Source organism: Lacerta agilis, chromosome 7 (genome assembly GCF_009819535.1).
Source record: "Lacerta agilis isolate rLacAgi1 chromosome 7, rLacAgi1.pri, whole genome shotgun sequence".
In the NCBI taxonomy this organism is placed as follows: Eukaryota; Metazoa; Chordata; class Lepidosauria; order Squamata; family Lacertidae; genus Lacerta; species Lacerta agilis.
In genome coordinates, this window is record NC_046318.1 from 53147339 (window position 1) to 53168001 (window position 20663).

Below are 20663 nucleotides of genomic sequence, written 5' to 3' on the forward strand. Positions count from 1 at the left end.
CAAAAGTTTTGAATATTCAAATATTTTGCAGGTTACTTGGATAGGTGGATCGGAATTATGTTTTGAAATTATTTATCTTGTTATAAACAGTGTATTCAGTTGTGGAGTTTTTCCAACTCTTCCCATCTCAGCCATGCACATTATTCATTTAAAAAAAGAAAGGTCATATGAAAACCACACATTTCCTGTATGGGCTCTCTACCTCAGCATAAAAAAAATTAAAATTCTATGAGAACTCTAAAAAAAAAAACCCTGAGGAATCTACTACCAGATATTGATATTGAGAGAGAGAGAGAAAGAGACAGACAGACAGACAGACAGACAGACAGACAGAAGTGGTCCATCAATTCATAGGCCTATCCTGCCGCTAATCTACATATTGCAAAATGCCAGGATAAATCATCATGCATCCAAAAATCAAACCTAAGTGCAATTCAAAAGCTTGCAGTCCAGTCTCTTTCTCAGATACTAAGTTTCTGCAATAATATTTCTATGCTGCCATCTAGTGCAGCATTAGCAGAACATGTATGAAATTTCAAGGTGAGTTAAAAAGAAAAAGAGTGAACCCCAATATGGAAACTATTTATCTTAAAATATGATGCCTCCCAGAAAGCAGCTTTGGAAGGAAAACTTCAATTTGTGGGATGTCATAAAAGAATAGAAGATGAGAGTGCAGACCGTTGCAGTAATCCAGGTGAGAGATGACGTGTGAAGGTTGGCTTTTGCTGAGAGGGGTGGAAAAGTTGCATTTCTGCAATATTGGAAAAACAAGAGTTGGTTACAGGCTAAATACGTAGAAAGGAGGGGGGCAAAGTAAAGAGGGAGCCAAAAATAAAACCAAGACTTTGTGCTTGTCAGTAGATAAGAATACACAAGAATAAGGCTTAAGAGGAATGATGAGAAATTTCAACTCTAACACACAGAGATTTGGAGCTATTAAAAAGAGGGCATTACATCAGAATACATATTCTCTAGCAAATTAAATGGAGTAATCTGACTTTTGGAAGAATAAAGAAAACCGATGGCGTTTTGATACCAATCGTGACTTATCATTACAGTTTGCCAAGGGCAAGGGGACAAGGCCTTCAACAATGGAATAGTAAGTGGTAGAGCTGAATCAAGTCTCATATACTATACACTAAAATCCATACCTTGTTTCTGTTAACAAGCAGTACATTCTGTAGCTTGCATCCACAGACATGGCAACCTGAACTCTACTTCCATGGATAATTACAGTTTCTTGTTATCAATACACAGGCACCCCCAATACAAGGTGCAGTCCTGCTCCCTCAATTGTGACCATGAGCACATTTTGATCCTTATGAATTCTGAAAGCAAAAAGCACCAGCTTTAAAGAAAGGGATGGAGACTCTGTGGCCACCCAGATGTTCTTGGACTCCCAACTCCCCGTAGCCCCAAAGAGTGTCGCTGACAGGGAGGATGACTGGAGCTGTGATCCAGCAATATCTAGATGGCCACAGGTTCCCCGTTCATGCTTTAGAGACAAAAACCCTTAAAAACTCTTATAAAACTAGAGGAATGCCAGTTCATTATATTACACTTTTATTTTACAGTATTTCAAAAGCTCTTTTATAGATGCTTTAACTGGGAGAGCTGCAATACTGACCAAAGGGGGAAAATATACCTACAGATTGATTACACAAGTTTTAATATCTACTTGTACTGAACCATTAATATCCAAAGGGGTGTGTCAGGTAGTGTGCGGCAATGCAAATTGCACAGATAGAGAGAGATGTTAAAACAAAAAAGTAAACATTGTATCCATGGCTACACAACAGAGGGCTTTGCAAACACATTTGGTACTGTAACGTTCTAGACAGCAATATGCTTAGAAATACATATTTAATACAATACATGCCTTAGAAAGCTTGTATTCTGTGCGTGTAAACTTCAACCAAATAAACTAGGTACATTAAAAAATAAAAATAATAAAATCTGAAAGTAAGCTCTTTATCTCAAAAGTAGGCTGAATTTATGAGAACTTTGATTTATCATTTGAACTTTTCACTTCCCCCTGCAATTTTGTTTTTACTAATAAGCATCTTGAAGCTACTAATTTACTGCTACTGTGCAAGACACAGAGATAAGACCTCCAAAGGGGCAAAAACACTGCCTTGATACGTGTACGTCACTGATTTAAGTAAAAATTTGTATGGATCACACCACAAAACGAAGCACTGCAGAATCAGCTTTAGGGTAGCATCGCAGTGTCACGGTTGTATTCCTGTGGTGCAGTTGCGTACAAGGTTTTCTAACGCACTGAGAAAAATCCCAGACAATATTTCAGTAACCTAATTGCTATGCTTAATGTTTTCCCTACTGAATATTTACTTGCATTATATTTTCTGGAAGCTAGGCAGAGACAAGATGTGATGGTGCAAGCACCTTAATTGTCTACAAGATCGCCAAGTGAAGCCCATTCTTCAGGCGCAGGTTTCCTTGTTGTCTAGACTAGGTGAGTGCACTTACAAGGACTTTTTCCAGGATGCCCACCCCCCTCTGGGCATCAGGCACATGCTGGCTTTTGCCCTGCTCCAGGCTTCACAAACAATTTTCAGATTGCTCCATAGTTCACAGGGCATAAAGGTGGAATTGAAAAGCATAAAAGGCAACTGGGATTATACATGAAATTTCCACCAAGCAACAAAAGTCTAAAGTGTAGGGCAGTGGCACAATGGCATATTAGGCATTTAATTCCCTCCCACCCACCCACTGGCCACTATGTTACATTTTTAGCTCTCATTAAACCAATTGAAAACAATATCAGAGTAAGGCCAACATCACACTTTCTACCACAGACAAATTCTGCAACCAAGATGTCACTGGAGCAGGCTGCAACTTTTGAAACCAGAGCTTCTTTATCCAACCTAAATTGCAATCAGTGGTTTCTGATCATATTTACAAAGTCATAGGCATCATTACAAGCATTATTATTATTTTTTTACAGATTATTTACTTACACGCTCACATTTCCACCTTCATTTATTTACTAATGTTCAAATTGCGAGTGGTCAAGGGCTGACAGTTTAGAAGAAAAACAAAAAATCCCAGCACATCAAGGGCTGTAAAGTTCAAGTTTGAATCATTCTTGTTGCAATGCACCAAGTAGAATAATGACATACCAACTCTGAACCAAGTGTGCAGGGGAAGGGAATAAATGGTAAACAATTCAGGTTTCCCCCCATTAGAATGACCTTCCAGGGGAAATATATAATCTGAAATAAGGCAAAAGAAAAAGAAAAAAAGGCATTTCAATCTATGCAAAATTAAGGGCTAATAATTTCCTTGCACAGGTGTCCTGAGATTTGTACTGAATGGGTTCTGTATGTGTTTTATCACTAATATTAACTTAAAGCTCTATACACTCAACAAAGTTTGGTTAATCATGGACCCATATTAAAAAGTGAGGCAATAAAACATATGAGAACAGAGGCGAGGGCAAGGGCATTAACAAATGCCTCCATCTTTCTCACTGGCCTGAAAGACCAAATGTCCAACAAAATGTAAAAGACAGCATATGTTTTGTGTAGTCTAAAATTTTGTGATAACTTATTGCAAATTGCACTTGGCAGTTCACCACACCAATGGAAAACTGGCCCTCTGTTGGTTCACACAGTCCTGTAAGCCTTGACTCAAAGTCACCAGTAGAAGGATCTGGAGAGAAAGTTTGCAGCTGAGCTCAGCCAGCTGGCTGCACCTTCTGGGTGTGATCCAACCCGGGACACTGCTTTGTCTTGCTCCTTTGAAGGGCTTTCATCTTCTGGCAGATACTCAGGGAGGTCGGTATTCTGTTCCACTTCTACAGGAGTATCTTGGAATGGAACCAGCATCTGTTTAATGGGATTCAGAAAGTCGTTTTACCCAATCTGACCTTGCTGCGAAGCTCAGCATCGCTCACTCATTCATGCAACTGCTGTTTTAGACATAGTTCAGAGTTTTAGCAAAACTAGGAACTGTGACATGCAAGATAACTTTATAGGTCTGAAAAAAATAACTCCTCCATTCACTTCCTAATAAGCATGCCCCTCAACTAATGGGAAGAGTTTACCTACGCTGTAGCAGGCTTTGGACCAAGCTCTTGGGAGACCTGTGTAATTAATATGAGTTCCCCAAATGTTTGTGCTTAATATAATCACTGTAATTCAGAAGGTTGCAAACACTCTTAGCAACATGACATTAATGTCTTCATTGCATAAGGCTATTTTGCGCCTCTTGCTAACTGAAATCAATATTCTACAAGGCTAAACCTATGACACACTTTCAACTTCTACCAGATTTTCCATGTACAGTTGGCATGAAAGCTCCACACAAGCAGAAGCTTTCTCTTATTTCAGGAAGTGAGGTGCCCTGTATGAACACACTGCTGCTTACATTGCATAGATATAATATAAGGTACCTTGATTCAAAATAGAAATTAAAGAAGACGACAACACCCCCCCCCCAAAAAAATGCCACATCTGCATATAATTTCATGTATGTTCAGCCAGTGGACTACTGCTGCACCCAAAGAATGGACGGATTGCATTAAGTTGCTTTTCTTTAATTGCCAACGCTACTAACAGGCTTGCTTTCTAAATTACGAAGCGTTCTCTCACCTCTTCTCCACTTTCACTTTTCACAACTTGCTGGGCTTTCATAACTTTGGTTGATGCTATTGCTGTTGCCAGTGCCTATACAACAAGAAAATGGAAAAATAGAAAAGAAGAGCAGGTGAGTAAGTCTTTACTCAGCGTCAGAAGAATGTAAAAGGCAAACCGCTGCAAATCCTTACCTCTGCTTTCAAATCTGATCTGATTCGGACTACACATCTTTGAACTGCCATTTGAAACGTGAAGCTGATGACCCCTTTAATCTTCAGCAAGGCCTCTTCACAAAGGTTTCTTCGGGACTAAAAATTAACGGCACTAGTTATTTGCAAACACCTAATAAATAATTGCGTACGTTAAACACAGATTAGTTAAGAAACAAGACCCATGAATTGAAGCAGAATGATGCTTTCTAATATATATATTTTTAATAAAGAGGAGAGGGAATGGCTCTGAATTTAGCCGTAAGAGAATTTAAAAACAACATTCCTGCCTACATTTTGACGACAAACCAGAATGGATTCAACTGTGAATAATGAGGGGAAAGTGCTGAAAAGCAAAGCAAGCTTTTCTCCGTATGATCAGCTAAACAGTCCCCTGTGGTTAAGTTCTGACTGACTGCAATGCTCATTGATGAGCAGTTAGTGTTTAAGTTGCTATTTATCAGACACCTTGTATCCATACTGACTGAATGCATCAAAGCAGCTGTTGTATCCTTCAGCTACCTCATCTGTGGCAGCTCATGGACATCACTGCACTGCACAAACTGAACTCTGATTGCAAAGGAAAATGTCCGCTCACAAAACACACAAGTGAACGGTTACGTTTAAAGCAAGTGACAGGGCCTACTGTGCAACAACACGACACTGACCTGTGCTAGTTGCACCTGCTCTACGTTAGCTCAGCGTGCTTCCGTGCATTTACTGAGTGTCTCAAAGACACCAGCATACAAGTAAGTGGCCCCTTAGAACTACCACAAGTGCAGTATGAAACACAGCCTGGCATACATAATCATGTATACGAGCTGCTTGCTTGGTGTCTTACGACACAAACACGTTCTTCTCAACCGGCACTACGTTCTTAACTCCCTCCTCCAGCCTAGCTCCCCATACCCAGGGTTTATGGCTAAGGCAGCAGGTTGGCTCAGATGTAACAGGAATCCATGGTGTTTTGCCATGTTAACAAGCCTACACAAGCCTCAGCCTCACACACTTCCCTCTTCCTCTTCTTTTGCATGGCCACCACTTTCCCATTGCATCCAAATTTGGGAATGCAGGTTCCTTAAGAGCAAGAAAGGATCAAACCATGATTTCAGAGCCAAAGTGCAGATCCAAGTCCATACCTTATGGGGAACTCCCAGTCTCCTCGCAGTCAACACAAGATGTGGGGTGCACACAAACATGAGACTCATTCATAAGTAGTATCAAACTATGGTCTGACATTACATGAGCAACTTTCAGGTTTATGTATTCTCTCCATAAATCAACAATTCTGCCTTATACATTCTGGTGCTTGGCAAACAATAGTCTGATGGGACAATCGTCTGATTCATATGGGGAAAGCTGTGGTTTTTAAAAACCAGTACCATAATTGTCTGCAAAACCAGAACTGGAAACCACAGTGGAACATAGGAAGATGCCTTGAACAGAGTCATACCATTGGCGCATCTGTTAGCTCAGTACTATCTACAATGAGTGTCAGTGGCTCTCCAGGGTTTCAGGCAGGACACATTCCCAGCCCTACCTGGATATGCCAGAGGCTGCAGCTGAGATCTTCTACATGGGAAACAGGTGTTCTACCACTGAACCAGAGAATACACCCATTGAAAAAAATATGTAAAACTTCAGCATGTACATCAGGCAACACAGGTGAAATAAGATTAGTCAAATGTGCTCCGATTTTCAAGGTGTGTTTTTTGCTTCAAAGCAGCCCCATACAGAGAGCATCATTACAGTGATCTAGCCGGGGTACAACTAGGGCATAGATAACCAACACCAAGTCCATCCTCTATACAGAGGCCCAAAGGTTTTAGTAAATATTCAGAAAAGCTGGAAGAAAAAATGAACTAAAATCCAACAAGTTCATGTTTGGCAAGGTTAAGTCAAACTGCTGAATTTTATCAGGGTTTCAGCCAGAAGAGTAACATGCAGATACACCTGAATATGCATTAGAAGTCTGTATTTATGAGAAAGAACAGTTCTCCATACACACACACACACACACACAGAGAGAGGGGGGGGTATTGTTTAGGGGTTGTTGTGATTGTTATTGATATTATTATATTAATTTATTTTTACATTTTATAATGATTTGTGTGGAAATGGTTCAATTATGGCTGTGCACTTTTTGATGCATTTAATTTATTGTTTGATTATTTTTGTTATGCTTGTAATTACGCAAATCTTTTCACGTGAGCTGCCTTGACCATGGTTTTAACTATAGAAAGGCAGCATACAAAATAAATGATGGTGATGATGATGATGACAGAGCAAGCAGGAGTGGTGACAAAATGCTTATGATGCCCACTAAAGTATATCGCTGGGATTTACATAGAGCTTTAGACAGTAATTACATAAGATTTCACAAAGGGAGGCCAATTTGCACAACAACAACAACAACAACAACAACAATAATAATAATAATTTTTATACCCCGCCCATCTGGCTGAGTTTCCCCAGCCACTCTTGGCGGCTTCCAATCGAGTGTTAAAAACAATACAGCATTAAATATTAAAAACTTCCCTAAACAGGGCTGTCTTCAGATGTCTTTTAAAAATAGGATAGCTGCTTATTTCCTTGACATCTGATGGGAGGGCGTTCCACAGGGCGGGCGCCACTACTAAGAAGGCCCTCAGCGCTGGACCTCCTTCAGGTATGCATGACCGAGGCTGTTTAGGGCTTTAAAGGTCAGCACCAACACTTTGAATTGTGCTCGGAAACATACTGGGAGCCAATGCAGATCTCTCAGGACTGGTGTTATGTGGTCCCGGCAGCCGCTCCCAGTCACCAGTCTAGCTGCCGTATTCTGGATTAATTGCAGTTTCCAGGTCACCTTCAAAGGTAGCCCCACGTAGAGCGCATTGCAGTAGTCCAAGCAGGAGATAACTAGATCAGTGTTTTTCAACCTTTTTTGGGCAAAGGCACACTTGTTTCATGAAAAAAATCACGAGGCACACCACCATTAGAAAATGTTAAAAAATTTAACTCTGTGCCTATATTGACTATATATAAAGTAATTCTCTTGAATTTTTCAATTTTTCCTGCGGCACACCAGGCAACATCTCGCGGCACACTAGTGTGCCGCGGAACAGTGGTTGAAAAACACTGAACTAGATCATGCACCACTCTGGCAAGACTGTCCACGGGCAGGTAGGGTCTCAGCCTGCGTACCAGATGGAGCTGGTAGACAGCTGCCCTGAACACAGAATTAACCTGCGCCTTCTGTGAAAAACGAAGTACAACTGTTCAGTTATTATTGTCCTTTAGGGTTTGCATTTGCTTGTTTGTTCTTCTGGGTTTTTTTAACTGCCTAAAATATTTTTAAGAGAGGCAAACATAACATGATTATCCTAGTTTTTAATAACAACAACAACAACAATAATATCTGTCTACACTTGAAGATAGCTTAAATTTCATGGATGGGTGTAGGTGCCCGTGTTAGAAGCACCTCTCTGAAACTCAGAATTGCTGCAAGTGCTGACTATAGTTCAAGATAGCACTTGGAGGTCAAAATGATTTACAAACAGTGTTTTTCATTGCCCTTTGTAGACTGAAATGGCATGCTGTGCACAAACTAAAAAGCAAGTAAAAATCTCCCTAAGAGCAGAGAAGGTTTTGAGGACAATTAAAAAAAAAAAACTTTAATACACATTTCCCCCTTTTTGCTCTTGAAGGAATATGTTGCCAGGCCATCAACATTTAAGGAAGCCTTCCAAATTAAGTATGTCTACATTTCTTACTCCATGCTGGCTACTAGAAACAAGCAGCTTTACCCTCAACGGAGAGGAGTGAAACTGCAAGGATCTGCATTAGCATTGTTTTAGGAGAGCAATACAGGCAGCTTTGAGATATGCTGACCACAGACCATTTACGGTGGTAACGCGTATTTAAATTGGCAGGCAAAATAGAAACAGGCAGCATTTTTCTGGCTTTTAGAGAAGCTTTAGAGACAGTGATGGGCAAACAAATGAGCTACCAAGTCAGTAAACATAATAAGGACAAGACTCCTGGAACTGATTAAACCTGGCTTAAAGAAGCGGGTCGGGGAGGGGAGAGAGAAATATAAGGAGAGCACAAAATGGTGGTGGCAAGAAGAGGAGGAAAGTAACTCTGGGAGAGGAAGGGTATGCATATGCTCATTATTCTTCAGATTAACAGCCACTGGCTTTATTAAAGGAGATGGGAGATATATAGACCTGGTTCTCTTAAAATGCTTACTTAGCTCCCCCCCCCCCAAAAGTAAGCCAGTACAGCAGATGATCAGGTTTGATAATTTAAAAGGCTACAAAACTGAAACCCAGAGACCTGAGGGCACTTGTGGATAACATGCTCAAACAGCCTTGCATGCTGCTTGGCAGCCATAAAAAGGCAAACATGACCCTGGGGTGTTATCTACAGGGGAATGGAGGATAAATTTATAGAAGTTATTCTGACATTGCATGGAGAATCCACTGAGACCTCATTATTACAACAGTTATCCAATAGCCAAGAGAAATCTCAGGCAATGAGAAAAGATGTTAGGAAGAGCCAGTTAAGAAAATTCAACATTTCTTTAGGCCTGAGCAATAGGAAGTTGATGAATTGTTATGAATGTCTCATGATCTGAAGAAGAAAAAACACCAGGGGGGAATTACCGTTTATCTGATGGCTTAGTTGATCAACCTTTTCCAGTATAAAGTATCACTTGTTAGGTAGGGGAAGGGATGACTGCTACTGGAGACCCTGGAGAGATGCTGCCAGTCAGTGCAAACTGTACTGAACTAGAAGGACCAATGATCTGACTCAGAAAAAGGCAGCTTGTGATGTTCTGATGTCCAAACTTAATGCGGTCAATTATTTAATGTGATCTTTCTACAGTCAGCTTCTGAGGGGTGTTTTAATGTTTTGCATCGGTAAATTCTGATGCATAGTAAATTCTACTAAGATCAACTCCTACAAGTCACTGGCATCTGAGAGATTGGTACAGACTTCATATGTTTATGGCATTTAGTACAGAGCAGTCTAAGATGTAAACTCAAGGAATGCTTACAGAAAACAAGGTGCCCTTCACACACCTTGATACGTAAGTGTGCATTGTATGCCCCAAAGCACTCTTTTCTTACCGAATCATCAAGGCCATCTATGTGTAACACGACTGTTTTAGCACGTTTATTTGTACTTCCCAGAAAAAACTGAGCTTTCCGGCGCCGCGAGTTCATCTCGTTCACATTGTCAACGTCCGACATTGTGGAAGACTGAAGAATATCATAGATTTCAGAAGCCAACAATTTTGTCTCTCCTGGTGTGGTGGTCCTAAGGCAAAGCAAACTGAGGTTAGTATGGATTTTGCATTACAATCCTTTGTATTCTAGTTTTGTTAAATATATTTCTTAACAGCTTAATACAGTCTCTAAGCAATTTACAAATAACACAATATACATAACTCAGAAATTAAGAGTACAATGCAATAAAATAAAATAATAAAATCTGAAAGAACAAAAACATGGCACCATATTTGAAACACCTTTCGAGTCATGGATCCCTTCCCCCTTCAGTCTTCCTCTTATCAAGGCACATCCTGACTCACCAAATACTACACATCACACTCAAGTGTTGCCTCACATCTAGACAAATCAATGATACCTACTACACTTGTCCCAACCTACACCCACACCAATGATTCCAACACCTCACACTCAATCACCAACCACTTTCAAAAAGTGTACTGCAAAAAACTAGGGAGACAATGAAACCATTCACTGACAGAGCAGTATAACTAACAAGGCAGGTGGCCACTCATCAGTCACACAGATGAACTGCACCTCCTGCACCTGGTAGTCCTTCCTCTCACCAAGAATTGCCCACAGACAATTCAAACCACACAAGAGGAATGAAAAGAAAAAGAAAAAAAACCTTGAAGGAAGGCACCCACATCACAATCCCAACACCCTTTGCCTCAGCAGTACTGGTTTTATAAATTTCCAAAAATGCAGGTTCTCAATATGAAGCTAAGTGATGCATTAACTTCCTCTTATGCTGTCTGGTTATCTTTAGCTGAATTAGGAACCATACATACATAATTTTATTTGTATGCCGCCTTTCCACAGTTCAAACCCCTGCTCAAGGTGGTTTACAACATTAAAAAACGCAGAACTACAACGTAACTAAAGTATTTATAAACATTAAATACAGAACCAAACTGAACAGTTTCCACATAAAGCACAACAAAATATAAAGATACCAAAAAAACCAACAGCGGCAACAAAAACAACACCCCCCAACACAACCCTTCCCCCCAAACAACATGAAAACCAGGCAGATATCCATGGCTTCCATACCTTGTCTGAATGACCCTTCTAACGCCCCAATATGAAAAGTTTTCATCTGACTATCAAAAATGTATGCACCGACTTAATTCCAATTGCAGGCTTCTTGCCCATACTATGCAGAGAGCCCCAGCTGACTAGGAATTATATTGAACTGGGCTTCTTCACCTCAGCACTACACCCTGCAAAGTTTTCTCCAGAGCTCTCTCCTCTCTCCAATATTCCTCTTGTTCTCCCTCCTCTATCCATAACATCCCGCCAACATTCTCATTCTCCTGTCTCAAACCATGGATCTCCTTGTTGTCTTCTCCCCACAGATACTCTGCATTTCACAATAAGAGTGAACAGCAGCCACTAACTTTTGACAGAATGCCGTCCAGCAGCACCATGACCAACAGAAACTTATCTGCACTGCCCCAACTAGGGTTTTATTTCTTGCTCAGAGAAGTGGGGTGGTTCTTTATTTGATCAGAAAGCAATGGGTTTTGCATTTTAATTTACTGAAAATATGACGAGAGGGGGGAAGTACTTAGTGACACAAGCAACTTTTCTGCATCAGCTGACAACAGAGGGACCAAGGAATTTTGCTCTCCTTTGGGTAACTGCAAAAACACCCTTTGAGTCAAAGAAGTAAGAGGAAAAGAAGCAAGGCCACTGCCAGTCTGGCTATTTCCCTCCCATAGGTACTGACCTCAGCCTGCAATACTGTCAGTCTGGCATCTTTCACATACACTAACATCAAATTCAAATATGCTGCCCCTTTTAAAAATAGCAGCTTGAGCAATCTTTGCTTTTTATTCCAGCAAGCTGTCAAGAAAGGACGGCATATCAGACAAGAGCCTGTTTCAGCATTTTCCCTTCATAGCTCTTCGATTTGCACGGAAGACTACAGCATTTCTAACATCTAAGAATTCAGACAATGCCCAGCTATCAAGTTTAATGGATGCTTTAAAATACTGCTTGTTCCATCATCGCCAACTATTTCCAATTCTATGCGATGAAGCCCAAAATTATTCAGATGGCATATTATTTGAAGGCACTTGTGGAGGGGGGGGGGAATCATGGTTTCCACTAAAAAAAAAATGGAGTGACATGACTGCTTAAAGCAAAGAGTGAATTTCAGCACATATCCTCCCCTCTGGAAAGTGGAGAAATGACACCCAAATTTGCAGGTTGTGAATGGGACAATGATATTCGGGGAGTGTTTTGGTACAGCTATAGATAAGCCCCTAACCAGTTTTGAATATTTAATGTTTAGCATGATTGCAGAACATAATATTTGTATAAGATCACAAAACAAGCGGTTTAAGTTGTTTTGCAAAATGCTTACTGAACTCTGAATTCCTGAAATATTTTCAATTCTGAAAATATGTAGTATGTATGTATTTCCTTCCTACCAACAATTATAATTCTGACAAAACATATAACAAGACAAGGTGTATCTTCTGATCAAGTAGAATTATTTTGGTCTGTTCTAATTTGACACACTAGATGGCGTTATTACCTTTTATAAAGATGTCTTGCAATTAATCCAACACTGCATTCCCAAACTCTTAGTGTGCGTGAATAATTTATCTTTCTGCTAAGTGTATAAAATGTTCACAACCCATTTAAAAGTATACCACATAATCCTGTTTGTAGTATCAGAGAGGGCAGCTTTTTCTTCAAATATCCTTTTATGGGGAAGGTGTCATAACAAAGGGTCCAGTTTTAGAAGACTACTTGTAACCTTCTAACCATAGTTAATTATTCATGAGAAGTACAAGCAATTAAAATTGTGTGAAATCAAAACTGAGGGAGTGGCTTGGTTTACAGGATTGTGTGCATCTTATCATACCTGAAAGGAACTCCTGCGCAATTAAAAACATATTGACTGAGCTAATCATTTTAGGCAAATAAATTGGGGGGGGGGGTAGATGGGTTTAGTTCAAGTAGTTCAGCATGAGACTCTTGAAAAAGCATACTAGAAGAAGAGTTTGGATTTGATAACCCGCTTTAAGGAGTCTCAAAGCAGCTAACATTCTCCTTTCCCTTCCTCCCCCGACAACAAACACTCTGTGAGGTGAGTGGGGCTGAGAGACTTCAAAGAGGTGTGACTAGCCCAAGGTCACCCAGCAGCTGCATGTGGAGGAGTGGAGACACGAACCCAGTTCACCAGATTACAAGTCTACCACTCTTAACCACTACACCACACTGGCTCTCCAGTGATAAATTATGTATTTTTACTATATCTTGGAATAGAGTGATTTGAGCTAAGTAATTGGAATTCTGCTTTCGTTAACTAGCCACTTAGAATCAAGAACTACTGAACATATCAGTATCCTCACAGTGTTTTCAATGTTACATGCAAAGCCAGAAATTCATGTATTGAAGATTATGAAAGGGATCTGCTTGAACCTACACAAGGAAGCCACCTTTGCAATCTAATTCCCAGGTCCCTTATTCTTAAAACAATTTTAAGACAGAAACACACTATATACCGCAATAATCTGATAGTTTGTAAGGGGGTACAGACTCCCTCAGAAGGTGGTGGTAGGAAGGAAATACGTACATACTCCAACCTTCAATGGAAGATTTTAAAGCAAAGGTTGGATGTCATGGATGCTTTAGTTCAGATTTCTATATTGCAGTGGGTTGGACTAGATGACTCTTGGGGTCCCTTCCAACTCTACAGTTCTAGGATTCTGTGATAAATTATGTACTTTTACTATAGATAGCACACTATACTTACTTTTGCACGACGGTTTGTAAGCTCAGCATCATACCTAGTTCACTTTTCATCTTTTCTCTGTTGGCACGACATTCCGCCAAATAGCGGAGAGCCTGTAAGAAAGGGCATGTTAAGGTAATTTAATAGAATAATGCTAGTGTTTCTAATTTTTTCTTTTAGACATCTCTCAAAAATAAACTATCAATTTTGAAGATATTTTATGTAATGGTTAGAACATATGCAAATTTTAATTTAATAAGCTGCATCCCAAAATATATTTGGTGTATTCTTGTCTAGAAAAAATCCAGTAATTATATAAATATGATTTTGACTAAATGTTGAATTAAGAGAACTGATTCTTTCAGTTGTCTATCAGCAAATATAGTATCATATAAAACTAAGTTAACATTTCCAGCAAGTTGCGTATAATGGGATAACTCAAAACATGAACATTAAGTGTGCAGCTGTCCAAAGCATTGTATTTGCATTGTTGCTGCTGAAGGTGTGTTATTGTGTTATATATATACCAGTATATAAAACTAGGGGCTGCACTCCTGCTCACTCCTCTCATCAACCCACCTACCAGCTTCCCCATCCCAACTATGCAACTACTAAGCTCGCTTTCACCTTCACCTCATTTCTGAAGCCACTTCTCTCTCGTTCTGCAGTCCTGCTTTACACCCATTTTCACCTCCACCCCATGTCCTTGCCTCCTCCCCCTCCTTTTGCACAATTCCCCTTGAACACCTTCATGGTAACTTCCTGCACCTTCCTCCTCCCACACATTGCACCTACAAAGCACCCTTTTCACCACCTCCTCCTATTCTTTAGACCTTCCATCCCCTTTCATCTTCAACTCCATTCCCATGCCTCTTACCCCTCCTTCTTTCAACCACCTTTACACCCCCATTTTCACCTTCACTTTTTCCTCCACCCTCCTCCTTTTCTCAACTCTTCCTTGACACAGATCACTTCCATTTCCATGTCTCCTCCTCTCTCCTATTCTGCAACCCTTTTTCCACATACATCCCATGCCGATAGATGTTACTGAATCTTTAAGAGCAAGCCTGTCAGCTTGTTCAGTTGGAGAAGGATAAGTTTAGTTGACAGATGTTGTATGTACAGTCATACCTCATGCTACAGCCGCTGCGGGTTACGTCTTTTCAGGTTGCGCTCCGCGCCAAACCCAGAAGTACCGGAACGGGTTACTTCTGGGTTTCGGCGCTTGCGCAAAAACACTAAATTGCGCTTCGTGCATGTGCAGAAGCGCTGAATTACGTCATGCGCAGACACGGCACTGCAGGATACGAACACTGCGGGTTGCAGACGTGCCTCCGTCACAGATTATGTCCGCAACCCAAGCATCCACTGTACTGTACATGGGTGTTTGCTTTTGGGAGGTTGATTGCTATCATACAATCAATTTGGGTTTTTCATTGTTCTACTTAGCAACATATTTTCTCTGAGCTCTAAAACTGCATGTGTCACGATTAAGTGACACTCAGATACAAGAGGACCTTGAACCAGTTGTCATTTTGTGTAATTGGTCTTGTGCCAACGTTAATGTTTGCTTAGTTTCTAACAGCTCTGATACACCATGTCCATTGCCCTAATACTTGCTGAATAGTATTTCTGTTATGTTTCATTATTAATTAATTTAGACAGCCAACTTACACTTTATACATTTACCTGGGAGTAAGGCCCACTGAATTCAGTAGGACTGGATTATGATTTGGAGAGTGGGAAGATGAGCACTATGACTACTTTTACCTTGGGGTGGGGGCAGGACCTGGCATCAAACAAAATTAAAACTACTCCCAAACTGTCATATTTGATATACATTGCTAAACTTTTTTATCGTTCAAACTTGCATCAATAAATTTCTTTCTTTTTAAAGAAATCCTCCACTTCAATTCCACAGTTTCTCAGAATGTGCCAGAGTGACATGAGCATAAACTGCATTTCAGTTTTGCTGCATCTGGGATTGTCACGTTTAGGTGATCCCCTCTGGCTAAGAATCTGTGCTGTTACAATACATATTTTCCTATTCAGTAAAATTTTCTAAGATGTTTTGTTTTAAGATATTTTATGGAAAAACACTAATGTAAAATATGGTTGCAACAGCTAGTGAGTGATTTGTTGTTGTTTAGTTGTGTCCAACTCTTCATGACCCCATGGACGAGAATCCTGAAATTTAGAGTGCCAGTCACACAGTCATGCTATAGAATGCACAGGAAAAAGTTGCACAATTAGGAAACAGATGATACTTACCAGTAGGGCTGAATGGACAACTGGGGGATTGGGATGATCCATAAATAAAATAAGGCCTGGTAGACATCCCTGATCCTGGACAATTGCTCTTCTGTTTAGGGGATCAGCTGCAAGGTCCCTCAGCTGATTAACTACAGATAACGCATCAGGCTCTTCGCTCATGGTGCTGTTCATTTTTGCTTGTCATACATAAAATTCTGCTGGAAAAGAAATGTTATTAGTAATATTGTTGAGTTAATGGCCACTGTCTTTAGCTTGGTGTGGTTCAAATTGGATTTCCTTAAGCAATTCTTTAGGAGTCTTTAAAAGACTACATGTAGACACTAGTCAGCACATGCTGCTCAGATCACTATTCAAAATTCAACAAAAAAGCAAACCTAAGACACAGTATGTACTGTTTTAAATTTTAGTACAAACGGATTCTTTTTAATGCACTCAAAGTTCCCATTTCCTTCCACCAAAATCAGACAGCAAGTTAAAGAATCTAAGTTCTAAGAGAATACATTGCACATCTTATCGCTATTTCAGCTATCAACACCAGAAGTTAGCCATTCACTCAGTAACAGAATAATTATTGCTGGGCAAGAATTATTCCTAATCCACAGTTATCACCATCTAGTACATATAAAGTTATGTAAAGCTTGGCAATGCTCGACCCTTTGACCCATCCCACTATGCAAGGACTCCCAGCTTTACCCCAAAAGGAAGTAAATGGGATAGGTGGGTGAAATAATCACCTTCATGTACACACAAAGCACAAAAACATAGTGAGAATTGGCCCCAAGTTTTTAATATTGTGAAGGCTTCAGTCAAAATCCAAAATGCTATTTTAGATATAACAAGGGCTTCCATGCATTGTGAACATAACATTTCATATGCAGCTTTCAAAAGTGCCTAAAGGGACTATTATACAGTAAACAGAACAGAATTCTCTTGGGTAAGCAAATGAAGGCATGTGGTTCTTCAGGTCTTGACCAGTGCCCAAAGAGCTTTACACAGCATATGTATTTATCAGTTGGAATGCTGGATGGAATATTAAGGTACACAATCTCCATAAGGATCTATTTTCCAAAATTGTGCATTGGAATTATCATCTGAATAAAGGAAGCATGGCATGATTAGTGGAAAGGCAACCTTCTCAACTGCTGCATGCCACCCCTGGCAAAACAAAACACAAAGCACTGCCGGAACCTAAATTCAATAACTACATTATTAGAATAGCAATTTTCAAACTTTGCTCCTGAGGATCCTCTTGTGCTTATCATAGGTTCCTCAATTGAAAGAGCCATGACGACAGTCAAGGGATTGAATCCAACCAAGTCATACTCAGAGTAAACCCACTAAAACAGACTTGTGAGATGAGCGCCGCAACCCCAGAGTCGGACTCGACTGGACCTAATGGTCAGGGGTCCCTTTACCTTTTTACTCTAAGTATGGCTAATGTTGTCAACAACCCAAGCTTCCTAGACAGACAGCTTGCCTATTTCTCCCTGCATAGTATGAGGACATTGTTGAGTATAATCCAGGGTGCACAGCTCACATGCAGCAACAATGAGGACCAATATGGCCGGTGTTCTCAATGAAATGTCTGTTCACCTTAGTAAATATGGTCCAGAATATTCTGAATGCACAAGGTTCTTGAGGATAGACACCTTCAAGTTCTGCAGCAGACAAAGCAATGCAGAAAGGGGTCCTTGAAGGTGGAATTTGAAAACCACTGAGATAAGAATATGAGTTACCTCCACCATGAATAAAGTATAGAGAAACTAAACTGGTCTAGAAATCAGGATACAGTGGTGCCCCGCTAGACGAAAATAATTCGTTGTGCGAAAATTTTCGTCTAGCAGGTTTTTCGTCTTGCGGAGCGGCAATGACAGCCGCGCTCCGCAAAACGAAGAAAAAAAAAGACGAAAATTTTTCGTCTTGCGAGGCAGCCCCATAGACTTTTTCGTCTAGCGGGGCAGCCTTCCGCTAGACGAATGCCTTCGTCTAGCGAGTTTTTCGTCTAGCGAGGCATTCGTCTAGCGTGGCACCACTGTATTTGTTTCCATGAAGCTAACTCAAAAGCTGTGCTTAGGATCAACCCTAAATACTGTATATGGCTTTTACTGAAATTGATGGTACTTAGGGCCACAGACAAATATTTGTTCTATTTACTGATTCAGAATTACACAAATATCACAAAAGAAACCTGATACAGCTTCTGACCACAACCTGAGCCAGAGACTGACAACATGCTCATATTAAGAATTATATGTGATTCATTAAAACAAATGTTGTTGTTGTTCAGTCGTGTCTGACTCTTCGTGACCCCATGGACCAGAGCACGCCAGGCACGCCTATCCTTCACTGCCTCTCGCAGTTTGGCCAGACTCATTTTAGTAGCTTCGAGAACACTGTCCAACCATCTCATCCTCTGTCGTCCCCTTCTCCTTGTGCCCTCCATCTTTCCCAACATCAGGGTCTTTTCTAGGGAGTCTTCTCTTCTCATGAGGTGGCCAAAGTACTGGAGCCTCAACTTCAGGATCTGTCCTTCTAGTGAGCACTCAGGGCTGATTTCTTTAAGAATGGGTAGGTTTGATCTTCTTGCAGTCCATGGGACTCTCAAGAGTCTCCTCCAGCACCATAATTCAAAAGCATCAATTCTTCGGCGATCAGCCTTCTTTATGGTCCAGCTCTCACTTCCGTACATTACTACTTCCGTACATTACTACTAAAACAAATATGCCTCATCTATTTCACTGTTGTTGTTTTTAACTTACTTCAGTGCATAGCACAATTCTATATGCATGTTTATTCATAAAGCCCACTCTTCCAGTAGGGCTTGCTTCCTGGTAAGCATGCACAAGTTCATACTCAAACTCTGCCAGGTGTATTCATGTCTTCTTAGAAGTCCTACTTGTTTCAATAGGACTTACCGGTACTTGCAAGCATATGCACAGTCTGATAAAAAAAAAAAAAATCAAGACCCAAAGAAATCACTTTTGTTTCTCTTTTGAAAAACAAAAGCAACTCACCATATAGCACTGTGGCTATATCCAAACACCAAGTCTTAGCAAGCCTTTTCTAAAATGAAACAACCATTAACCAAATAGTCAACCAAAAGTAAATCTACTTCACTGCAACAGAACTTATTCCCAGATGTGGACATCCAAGGTGCTATGTTGGACATTTGTACTATTTCACATACTGGTTTGTATCGCAAAAATATTGGAAGTTCAATACACAAGGGATTGCTACCTTACGTGCCAACGCTTAAACCTCCACCCCATTCCCCAGGGCCAGATAACTGAAATCAGCTTCTGCTGCAATCATATCCCCAATTACCTGGGAGGGTTGCCCATTGAACCCAATGGGATTTCCATCTCAGTAGACCCACACAGTACCACACTTTAGGCTAGCAGGGACTAAGCCCCACTAAACGAAACTGGCCTTAATTCATAATTCATAATACTTAATTCATACATAAGCTGATACTGTGAGAGAAAGGCAGCCATTAGAAACCCCTGATGATTTGGTGATTTAAAATAAGAGCTTGTGATTGGGGTGGAAAGAGGTCAGGGGACTCTATGTTACCCTGCCCAGGATCACCCCACTTGGTCTGGCTTTCCCTGCCTTCAGTGGCCCAATACCCCTTAACCCTCACCAGCCTCCTTCTCTCCACCCACTCCCCACTCCGAAGGTCCCCCCATTACCCGCCCTCACTTTCATAGGATGCGAAAGGGGAGGCGCTTTCTTGCTCCCGCCCCGGCAGAAGAAGGAACGGTCCAGGTCACGTATCTGCTGCCGCGGAGGCCGCCCTCGTGCAAAAGGAGGCCGGGCGGGGAGAAGGCGCTTTGCACCCCGGGGCGCCCGGCCAGAGGTCAGCAGGATTGGAACCTTCTACCCCCGGAGACAACATTCACCCAGCCAGGCGGGCGCTCACAGGTCTCCGGCACCTCGGCGCTCCGGGGGACCCCATTGGCTGCAGCCGACAGCACCTCCTGACCAGTCGCGGCTCGCCTTATTACGCGCGTCTCTAATTGGTTAAATGCGGGAGTTCCGCGGCATTGTGGGTTGGAGCCGGTGAGGCTTTTTTTTTTAAGGTGGATATTAGAAACTACAAGTCCCAGGGAGACCTTTCTCGGCGTCGTGAGGTTTCGCTGTCACGCGAGAGTATGACGCGAGGGGGGGTTGTTGGCAGAAAGGGTAAACAGAGCACTTCTGTGCGCGCTTATGGGGAGCGAGTCCCGCTTCTGTTCAGCGAGGTTTATTCGTGGGCGTGTATGTGTTTCCACTGGGGTTTGTTACCGCAAGTTGAAAAGGAAGTGTTGCAGCGCAGTCCCGTGTATGTATACAGTATTCGGAAGTAAGCCCCGCTGCGCTGAATGGCTCTTCATCTCTAGTTTAGGAATGCAGGCAGCCTTATTAGCCAGTTCTACTCAGGAGTAAGTAGTAGTGAATTGAATGGGGCTTACTGCTGGGCATGTGGGGCTTGGATAGCAGCCTTAACTTCCTCTTTCACCAGCATGCCGTGAGTCTGAAAAAATATACGAATTTTGGAGTACTTTCT

The 20663-nt window shown here is 41.2% G+C and overlaps 1 protein-coding gene across 2 annotated transcripts; it reads right to left on the bottom strand.

Annotated features, from left to right (window-relative positions):
* Positions 1–1546: 1546 nt before the first annotated feature.
* ARMC1 (armadillo repeat containing 1) lies at positions 1547–20088 on the bottom strand. 2 transcript variants are annotated; one of them, XM_033155309.1, is made up of 7 exons: positions 19817–20088; positions 16112–16308; positions 13862–13953; positions 9928–10117; positions 4793–4909; positions 4617–4691; positions 1547–3851 (listed from the first exon to the last, which is right to left on the bottom strand). In XM_033155309.1, exons 2-7 carry the CDS (start codon positions 16283–16285, stop codon positions 3660–3662), a joined length of 840 nt encoding a protein of 279 aa, XP_033011200.1. In that variant the 5' UTR covers positions 16286–16308; positions 19817–20088; the 3' UTR covers positions 1547–3659. The 2 variants fall into 2 exon arrangements, with proteins under 2 accessions (XP_033011200.1, XP_033011201.1); XM_033155310.1 differs by having other exon boundaries at positions 16112–16311.
* Positions 20089–20663: the final 575 nt, after the last annotated feature.